Source organism: Calidris pugnax, unplaced genomic scaffold, assembly GCF_001431845.1.
Source record: "Calidris pugnax isolate Ruff unplaced genomic scaffold, ASM143184v1 scaffold24, whole genome shotgun sequence".
In the NCBI taxonomy this organism is placed as follows: Eukaryota; Metazoa; Chordata; class Aves; order Charadriiformes; family Scolopacidae; genus Calidris; species Calidris pugnax.
In genome coordinates this window covers 36,750,181-36,760,699 of record NW_015090922.1, presented here as the reverse complement: position 1 = coordinate 36,760,699, position 10,519 = coordinate 36,750,181, and the positions used below count along the sequence as shown (strand labels likewise).

At 43.0% G+C, this 10,519-nt stretch overlaps 1 protein-coding gene across 1 annotated transcript; it reads left to right on the top strand.

Moving 5' to 3' along the window:
• Positions 1-2,724: 2,724 nt before the first annotated feature.
• On the top strand, positions 2,725-8,605 carry ZBTB2 (zinc finger and BTB domain containing 2). Its single transcript, XM_014951059.1, has 2 exons — positions 2,725-2,988; positions 5,563-8,605. The coding sequence occupies exons 1-2, from the start codon at positions 2,816-2,818 to the stop codon at positions 6,923-6,925; spliced, it is 1,536 nt and encodes a 511-aa protein (XP_014806545.1). The 5' UTR covers positions 2,725-2,815; the 3' UTR covers positions 6,926-8,605.
• Positions 8,606-10,519: the final 1,914 nt, after the last annotated feature.

Here is a 10,519-nt window from a genome sequence, read left to right as displayed (position 1 = left end):
GGGCCCTAAGCCGCCGCCGGGGCCTGTGGAGCGGCGGGGTTTGGGAGGGCTGGGGTCCGCCGAGGGGTGCGAAGGCGGAGCGGGGAGCGCCGGGCCGGGCCCGGCAGCCGGTTCCCGTCAGCTGCTCGGTGCCCGCTTCTCTTCCTTTAGCCCTCCCGGCGTTTTTCTCCTCGGGCCGTGTCCCCGCCGGCGGGGTGCGGTACCGGCTCTTCTCCCGGCCTCGCCCCTGCCTGGCGCCCACCGCTCTTCCCGAAGGTGCGCTTCCCCGGGGAGCTGGGCCTGGCGCGGCTCGTCACCCGCCGGCGGGGCGGAATAAGGGAACCTCCGAAGTCGGGCTGAGCGGAGCCCCGGGCCGGCCGGGCGGGGGAAGGACGGTCCCCGCGGGGGTGCGGGGGGGTAGAAGTATTTTAAAGGGCAGCCGCATGGGTCACCGCTAAACCCCGGCCCTGCTGGTGGTGCCCATCGGCCTCTGGTTGAGCTGAGGTACCTACAGAAGATACGCTTCTGTGTGTAAACGAGAGGCAAAGTGATTTCCTCACTCTTTTCCCCTGCCCTGCGATTTCCGTAGAGCGCAATCCTCCCAGGGCCTCCCGTTCAAGCCCTTTAAACATCTTCCAAAAGCACGCAAAAGCCTAAAGTGCCACACATGTGTACAAACGCCGATATCGTTCCGCGAAAAGATGAATTCGGGTCTCTGAGGCAGGGTAACATCTGTTCGGACAGGGGTGAAACTGTAAGCTAAACGAATTTGGGATGATAATAACTAGAAAGAATGCCTTTCTGGCTTGGGAGTTCCCTCACATCGATGGTTTGCTCTGCCTGACAAGCTTCGCTGTCCGTGTACAAACCGGACTCGGCACTGATGAGCTAAAAAAGGTAGCACACAGAATAATCTAAATTAAAGCTACCAAAAAAAACCCCCAAAAATCTAGCGCATTTTCCGTAACATCACAAAGTCTACCTGCGTGGAGCATCTTGTGGGATTGAATAATGATAAAACATGACTTTTATTACTGCTGGACAGTGAGTAGTCCCTCTTTTGGAGAGAGGATTCTAGCATATTGTTTCTACAAGCATAATTATCCAAACAGTAATTTAGGGGGGAGAGGATGTACCTGAAGAGAGCTGGAACCTTAGGTTTTTTGGTCTTTTTTTCCTTACTAACTGTAAGAAAATAATTAACTGTGTCTTAAATTGTATTTCTTTCGTTGCCCTTTTACTCAACTCAAACGAGCTCAGATCTTGTGTGGATGCAAAGGAACGCATTTGGTCAGCCTGGTTCTTGGTTTAAATGCAAGGGCATTCTCCACTCGCCAGCAAGTGGAAATACTTGTTTCTCCAATGACTAAACATATTGGCATATGCGGAATACGCTTGTATTCTCTTTCCTGAAAAGCCACACTCCACTGTAGAGAAGAAACAAGCTGTTTGTACCCTACCTAAAATTTCAACAGATTCCTATTAAATTTGGAGGGGAAAAAAAAAACAAACCAAGACTCTATAAATCCACCCCTTTTGATCCACTTCTGCTTTCACTTTCTTTTTCTCTGTTCACAGAGCATCTGCACTCTTTGGGGCACAACGTGCCCAGGTATTTTGTTGACTTCTCTTGCTGTTTTACGTGACAGGGCACAGACCTACATTACCTCAGGCTTTCACTTTTTCTGCCCAAAGCTCTATTTGTTTTGGTTAAGTTTATATCCACTTGTTGGTCGTACTGCCATCCATCCAACCGTATGCGACTGCCCCGAGGAGTTTCCTTGCCTATTTTTTCCCCCGAGTTATCAATTCAAGGCTACCCCCAGATCCTTGAGAAGAAGTTCATAGCTCCTAAGTAGTTCTTTGAGGGCAGCCTCCAGCAGCTGGCACAAGGAAGTGCAGGGAGGATGGGGGGAGGTTGCAGAAGGGGTTTTGGGGGGACTCGGTTTGGTGGCCATGTGTCACCTACCTTGCGCCGACGGATGGAACCGCACCTCTTCACCCCTCAGGTTTCTTGATGAGGCTCTGCAGCTCACAGGCTTCTTAGAAAATGCTGTTGTAGCTGATGTCAATAAATAAACAAAGCTGTAGAATGAAAAGATTGGCTCCTCCTGTTCCGATAGTCCGGAGGGCTTGCCAATACCTAGAATGAATTCATTGTTTCAGCCTGGGAAGACTCAGGTATGTATCCGGTGTTTCCCAGGAGGGGGCATAACCATCAGAAATGATTAATTATTTAAAGCTGGGTTTGGATTCAGCTGGATGGACACTTGCTTTTAACCTGAATTTTTGATATCTCTCTATATCTTTTACGTAAAAGTTATCTAACTTGTCTTTTGTTGGGTTCTGCTCTCGTCACTCCCACCCACTTAGCTGAGGGTGGCTGATACCAGTAGGGAGATTTATTTTTCTCATTTGAACAGACAAGTGGCAGCCACCACTATCTTACCACTACTATTACCACTCCAATTGTAATTCTTGCCATTGTTTTTACTACTTATTAATATATTTCTTCCTCTCCTTTAGCTGTTTATGTTTCTATATCCAAGTCCCCGCCCCCCCATGCCTTTTCAGAACTCTTTAGCCCTGGCTCTGCTTGGCTCTTTAAGCCTCAGCAAATCACTTGCACCTTTGTGAATTGCGTTGCCCATTATGAAACAGATCCTTGCCGGCGTGTAAGGTATCATTTATACAGTAGCTTGGGATTAAGAGGTGTTACTAAAGCATGACATATGGATATTAGAGGAAACTATTTGTTAAGGGACAGCTACTGTTGCATCTGTGCACCTACTGTGAAGTTTTACATGGAAGTCATTTGCTTTTCAGAGTGTAAAAAATGGATTTGGCCAACCATGGACTTATTCTGCTGCAGCAACTAAATGCTCAGAGAGAGTTCGGTTTCCTGTGTGACTGCACCGTTGCCATTGGTGATGTCTACTTCAAGGCACACAAATCGGTCCTTGCTTCTTTCTCCAACTACTTCAAGATGTTGTTCGTTCATCAAACCAGGTAACTATAAAAAGGTTCACTGTTTGAATGTTGTTCAGTTCGCTAAGGTAAGGAGGTCTAGCAACATTTTGAAACCCGAAAATGTTCTTTTCCTTCCTTGCTATGACATAAGGAATATGGAGTCCAGTCTTATCTTCAAACTAGAATCTCAGTTTAAAATGTGTTAAAGTTGAACTGTGATTCATTTACACTAACGTTATAATTTAGCACAAGTTATTTATCCTTAAAAAAGCATAGAATTTCCACAATTGAGTATTTAAAGGATCCTGTCTTGACTCTTGTTTTGTCTCTGACACTTCCCTTCCCCCACTCACTGTCCTCTACTGTCTTGGTGTTATTCTTGACATTTCCATAACATTCTATACAACCCAGTAAGTATTTGCTGGGAGATCTTCAGAAATGGACTTATAAAAGAGGTTAATATGGGGGTTTTTTTTGTTTTTTTTTTAAAGTTTACCAAAGCCAGTTAAGTAATAGAATACTACATATTGGAATACTACATGGTGGAAAATAAGGGAGTATGCGGGTTTGGGGGCTTTTTTTGCGGGCAGCCTTACGTGGAGGGTATTGAAAAGATAACAAAAGTGTAAAACTGTTTTAAAGATACTTTTTTTTGCCTTTTTTGTCCTAATTATTTGAACTATCTCAGAAAGTTTATGTTAAGTGAGTGAAACTCTTCTCTGGCTAAGAGTTCTTAGCCAGAAGTAAATATTGAGGACAGAAGTGCATTTACACTTGTGATGCAGGACTGCAGGCAGATGTATTGGTCTTGATGCTCCATCAAGAGCACACAGTCATATCTGGAAGACAGCATTGCAAAGGTTACTTTTGAGTAACATATCTGAATTCAGAGGCAGTCAGAGAGAGCACTCAAGAAGGGTGCACCTCAAGAAATGGACGAATTGGCTATCATTTCCTCCTCAGCTTGGTAGCCTACTGTGGTCAGAGCACTCAGACCGCAGCGCACAGTCATGTCCGTTTCTGGATTTTTGTCTTTTTATTTAATGTTTGTTTAATGTAAAAGCTACAAATAACTCTGAAAAACAATTAGAATCCCAGATCCTCTCCTGTTAGCTAACTGGCCTAACCAAGACGTTCCCAGTTTCCGTTCTTCTTCTGTGAACCTTGCCTCTCTTCCTGCACAGAGGTCCAGCTCCAGTCGGAGGAGTGATGGTTTTTTTGCCTTTTTTGTCCTAATTATTTGAACTATCTCAGAAAGTTTATGTTAAGTGAGTGAAACTCTTCTCTGGCTAAGAGTTCTTAGCCAGAAGTAAATATTGAGGACAGAAGTGCATTTACACTTGTGATGCAGGACTGCAGGCAGATGTATTGGTCTTGATGCTCCATCAAGAGCACACAGTCATATCTGGAAGACAGCATTGCAAAGGTTACTTTTGAGTAACATATCTGAATTCAGAGGCAGTCAGAGAGAGCACTCAAGAAGGGTGCACCTCAAGAAATGGACGAATTGGCTATCATTTCCTCCTCAGCTTGGTAGCCTACTGTGGTCAGAGCACTCAGACCGCAGCGCACAGTCATGTCCGTTTCTGGATTTTTGTCTTTTTATTTAATGTTTGTTTAATGTAAAAGCTACAAATAACTCTGAAAAACAATTAGAATCCCAGATCCTCTCCTGTTAGCTAACTGGCCTAACCAAGACGTTCCCAGTTTCCGTTCTTCTTCTGTGAACCTTGCCTCTCTTCCTGCACAGAGGTCCAGCTCCAGCTGGAGGAGTGATGGGTGTTTCAGTCCAGAGTATCCTCAAGCTGGAGAGCAGGGCATGCTCTCACCTGGAGGATGGTGTCAGATTCAGTCCTGTTAGGCTGAAGAGGGGCACCACAGCCAAAGTTTGGGCTTTGTTGAGCCCTCTAACCAAGGGACTGTTAGGCTGACTAGGCGTACCACCAGTGCTACCATTTTTTCCTCCCTGTTCAAGGAACGAAGCCAGCGTTCCCCTTTGTAAGGAGCCCGGCCTCCACGGGTTAGATGTGTCCAGGCACCTGATCCTCGGGGGATTCACACCCTGTCCTGCGTGGTTGTTGCTGGGTTGTAATGCAGTTGAGACAAGGTGATACCACACATTTGCAGAACTGTAAACCTTAGTAAACCATAGAAGCCAAACAGGAAAGTGCCAGGTGAATTTTAGGTGTTTTCGGGGCTGAATACCAAGTAGAAGTTTAGTGGATTGTGGATGTAGATTCCAGTGCTAGCATGTTTTAATTTAGCTACGGATGGGTTTGAATCCAACCAAAAAAAGGGGAAAAATATCTTTGCAATTTACAAAATACATTATGCGACAACAAATCTACAACGTAACAGCAATTTAGAAAGGTGTAGCTTGCAATGGGACAGCTTGGTCTTTCAAGCCAGTTACTTCCCTGAGGAAAAATGTCATCTTTCAAGTGGCCAGTAAGATTAGCTCCTTTACATTAAAGCATTTCTCTATATTTATTGCAGATTCTGACTTTTGAATTTAGGTAGATGCCTCTGATTTTTATCAGTGCTTGAATAAGATAGATCTGGTAAAAAAAAAATTGCCTTATCTCTTATTGATCATTTTGTTTCACCTTTCAGTGAATGTGTCCGTTTGAAAGCGACTGACATACAGCCAGATATCTTCAGTTATCTCTTGCATTTGATGTACACTGGGAAGATGGCACCGCAACTCATTGACCCAGTTCGACTAGAACAAGGAATAAAGTTTCTGCATGCATATCCACTAATTCAAGAGGCCAGCCTTGCAAGTCAGGGAACTTTTTCTCACCCAGATCAAGTTTTTCCATTAGCATCTTCATTATATGGCATTCAGATTGCAGATCACCAGATAAGACATCCCCCTAAGGTTACATCAGCCACTGACAAACTGGGGCGAGAACCAAGGCCGCAGACGTCACGGATGAACCCAGAGCAGGTTTCTGAAGGCCCACAGCTCTCGCAGTTAGCTACGACTCTGCCACAAGTGACCCGGACAAATATGTCCACTTCTGACCCATTGCCATCTTCGTTGTCTCCGGAATTGGTATCTGCTGCTGGTAATAATTCACCTGCAGGAGAAGAGGCCAACATGGAAGCATCTTCTTCAGATGAACAGCCTGCCCCGCTCACAATAGCACACGTCAAGCCAAGCATTATGAAAAGGAACGGAAGCTTCCCCAAGTACTACGCCTGCCACCTCTGCGGTCGCCGGTTCAATCTGCGAAGCAGTTTGCGTGAGCACCTGCAGATCCACACGGGAGTTCCCTTCACCTCTAGCCAGCAGGGAGACAGTAATATTTCTTTGTCTCTGTGTAACAACACAGCTGATAAAGACGCCGTGGAAGTGCCTGAAGCAGGGATGATTAGTGACAGCGAGCTGCAGCAGATCTCAGACTCCCCGATAATCGATGGGCAGCAGCAGTCAGAGACACCGCCCCCCTCCGACATCGCAGACATAGACAACTTGGAGCAGGCGGATCAAGAGAGGGAAGTAAAAAGACGGAAATACGAATGTTCCATCTGTGGTCGCAAATTTATTCAGAAAAGCCACTGGAGGGAGCACATGTACATACACACTGGCAAGCCCTTCAAGTGCAGCACTTGTGACAAAAGCTTTTGTAGGGCTAACCAGGCTGCCAGACACGTGTGCCTAAACCAGAGCATGGACACGTACACCATGGTGGACAAACAGACTCTGGAACTCTGTACTTTCGAGGAAGGCAGTCAAATGGACAACATGCTAGTACAGACCAACAAGCCCTACAAATGTAACTTGTGTGACAAAACGTTTTCAACTCCCAATGAAGTAGTCAAACATTCGTGCCAAAATCAAAACTCTGTCTTTACGCTAGAAGAAGATCGCTCCATTCTGCTAGGTGGTGGGGACACAGAAGCCACAGAGACTGATAATGCAGTGTTAGCCTCCATCAAAAAGGAGCAGGAAGCAGTGTTGTTAGACTGAATGTGAAACTTATATCAATTTTTTAAAGTTTCTTTACTCATTTTTTTATTAAATCGATTTTTTCCTCCCCCCACCTCTTACCTCACTTACCCCTTTTGCCATCTTTTCCACCAGCCTCCTTCCCACCCTTTGTCTTCAGCAACCAGAACTGTACTGGCACGGTAGGAAATTGGACTTTGCCTCTCCCACCAAAACAAACAAAAAGCTCTTGCATCAAACCACAACATAATTGATTTTAATGCAAAGGAACATGTGAAAAAAATAATCCAGCTAACTATGTTGATAGTATTAGTTAATCCAAATTTAATAGATTTTAAACAAAATTTAGATTGCTTAAAAGTGTATTTAGATACAATGATGAGTGTAATGAGAAACAGAGTATCAGTTTGGTAAGCAAAGAATATATATGTATTAGTTTCCCTGGTAAAAGGCATTTTAAGAAGATCTGGCAAATTAAACCACCACGCTTTTTAGAAGTCCACATGCAAGTTGATTAAGGTTATAACTCAAAACCCTCAGAACTTTTCTCAATGAATGCAAAAATCTCTGTTCATTGCATTAAAAAGAGCTGAGGGTGTTGGGTTTCTTTCAGCCTTACGTTTTCCTTCAAGTATGCCTTTGGGTATCTGTTTCAGATAGCATTGAGCCAAGCAAAGTAGTTACTTAGTCAAATCTTGACTTAAGTAGCTGTAATAATAATGTGATGGCAATCTTTATATATATATATAAAATACTGTGTATGTATAAAGATTTTATATATATATATATGTAAGGTGTTTGTGTGTATATCTGGTACAGGTAAATAAATGCACACATCCTTTTTATGTAACAAAAAGGATGTCTACTCTCAGATTCAGCCCAGAAAGTCTTTTAGTTGTTTGAGAAAACTAGTCATCGCACAGGTTATTTTTAATCAAATTTAAAATACCCTGAGCTGTGTGCATTTTTATTGGCCTGTTGGAAGAGGAGCTAATAGGTAAGTGTTGTCACCCAAGCTACAAAGGAAACTAGAGAAGTGACATACTGGTGAGCACTGGACCATCATCAGTGCAGCACATGCATGTGTTGTTAAGCTCTAGGTTTGAGTCATTCTGGATGAAAGGAGAGAGAAAAGTTTTATTGCCTTACTCAGGCAAAGAATGTCCATGATTTCACTTGGTCTAATGGCAAGTGGTGCAGAGACGTTCCAGCAACAGGGGATCATGGTTGTTTTAAAGTGAATCTGTAGTGCTGGCTGGCAAATGCTGCTCTGCGAGAGTCCCGTTATTTTCAAAGCCAATACAAAGTCTGCAAAAACTGAAAGGGTGAATTCTGTAGTTTTAGTTACTGCTGATGGTAGCACTGCATCTTTGTGTTAAAAATCAAGTTGCTGATTCTTATTACTTTATATAGATGCCCAGATATTTTTGCTGGTAGCCTAAAAACCTAAACTGACAGCAGCAGTGAAGCCCACGGAGCAATTACTGGGCCAAGAGAAGGCATAAGCGACAGAACAAGTGCCCCATGGTAAATGGAGACAGTGTGTGTTTTGGGGGGAGGGGCGGGAGAGGGCAAGTCACAAACCACAGCTCTTCTCTGTGTATACGTTTAAACTGAATATCATCTTTTTGTGTATAGTTAAGTTCTCAGATTTGTAAGTTTTTATACATCATTTCATTGAATAAAAACTGAATTAAATGGGATATGATTTATTGAGTTGAAGGTGAAAGGTGGTTGGCTTTCGATCTTCCTGAAAGAGCTCTTACTGAATTGGTTTTAAAGCCAAGCAATGTATTCTGTGTGTTGGACTAAAACCTCCGTCATACAGATGAACAAATAGCTTAAGCTTAAAAGAGTGGATTTAGCACAAAAAGTCACTACATATTCAGTTTTTTTTTCCCATTTATTATAACCTGACAATTATTGTAAAGTTTATTGTAGGTGGTGTTGAGTTTATTATCTCTCTTGTATTAGAGTAATAGATTTAAAATCAATTGATTTTACTTCAAAGTATAAAAGTGGTTTGAGGTAAAAAATATAACACCTTACAGAACTATTTTAGTGTTTCCCATTTTAAAACTTTTTTTAGGATCTTCATCTACCAATATAATATGTGCTTTTTATTTCTTCTCACATAATCTGAAATGCTTTCAGAGTAGGAAGACAAAAGAATAAATCTTTCCTAATTCAGAGTAAGGTCAGCTTTTGAGGTAGCTGTGGTTTAGGGGATAGTCACAAGTTCATTTCCAAAACGACTACAGCTGCTAAAGGTGCTGCCACCTCAGCTATTAGTTACTGCTTAGTCAGAAGCTCTTTTTTTGCCATGCTCCAGTGTAGGGCACAACAGTTTAGCTCAACTCCCCAGGTGGCTGGTTGTATCAGAAGGGTACACGTGGCCACACCATTTTTGGTGAGATATTCAGTGGCCCCAGGTCCTTACCTTATTCCTGCTCTCACCTCTCCTTCTCCACTCCTTGGAAAACACGATGATTGCTCAGTTACACGTTGAATGGGCTCAAGTGAACTGATTCTACTGAAAAACAACCAGTCTTAAAAATGCCCTTTTTTTTTTTTTTTCCCTGTCAAATCTGTTACCTATTTTAGCTCTGCAGAGGGCTTCAGATGACTGCAAGGGCAGAACTGGGCAGAGCAGAGACTTACTGAAGCCAGTGTCACTGGTGGTAACACCCAGGGTGAAGAGGGTGGGAAGTGGTGACTCCCAGTGGGACAGGTCCCTCCTCTGGTGGGCAGTGTGGCCTCGCAAGCCCATGTACTGCCCAGAAAGAAGAGACATTGTAGGGGAGGGAGCAAGCAACCGTGGAAGAAGCTTGTTATGACAGCACTGCTACTGCAAGAAATGTGAAATTGCCAGTTCAGCAGAGATACTTTCACCTGATAATATTTATTATTAAGAAGTAACAATGTCAGGTAAAGAAAAAAAAAACACAATAAAGATATTATTTTTATATGTGTTCAGCTATCATAATGGTTTATTCTAAATAACTTTTACTGTCTGATGCTCCATAGTGATGTTTAAGTCATTGCCTCTCACTGCTTAAGCAGTTTCGTTCCTCTACAATGAATTAGAAACAGTATATTCTGGCTATTAACAGCTGCATCAAGAATTTGGGTAATGACAGCGCAACTATATAGTTTTGTTCAAGCTTCTTTTTTAATTCCCATCTGAATTATCATTACCCTTCCAGATAAAAGTTTAAAGATAAAGCCTGAGGTTGACTCAAATTTGTGACTGAGTTGCTCATGACTCATTGAGTCTGCTCACCTGAATTTGTTAATTTTCTACCAAATGAAACCAGCCAACTTTGCAGGAACTACTGAATAATCAGCAGTTCTGACTATTTCACTGAATAATCAGGGAAAATCTGCCATCATTCAAGGCTGTGGGCTGGATTTTCAGCCCCATTATATTTCCAAAGGAGTAACTTCAAAGTAAATTTCCCATCACCTGACAAAACCCCTCTGCCTTGACTTCAGAAGTACCAAGCACCTACAAATCTCAACAGAAGTAACAGATGATTATCACTTCTGAAAGCAAGTTTGCAGTCCTCTGCAATCAGTCAATATTTTTTGTCAACTTTGTATCAAGTATCTTCT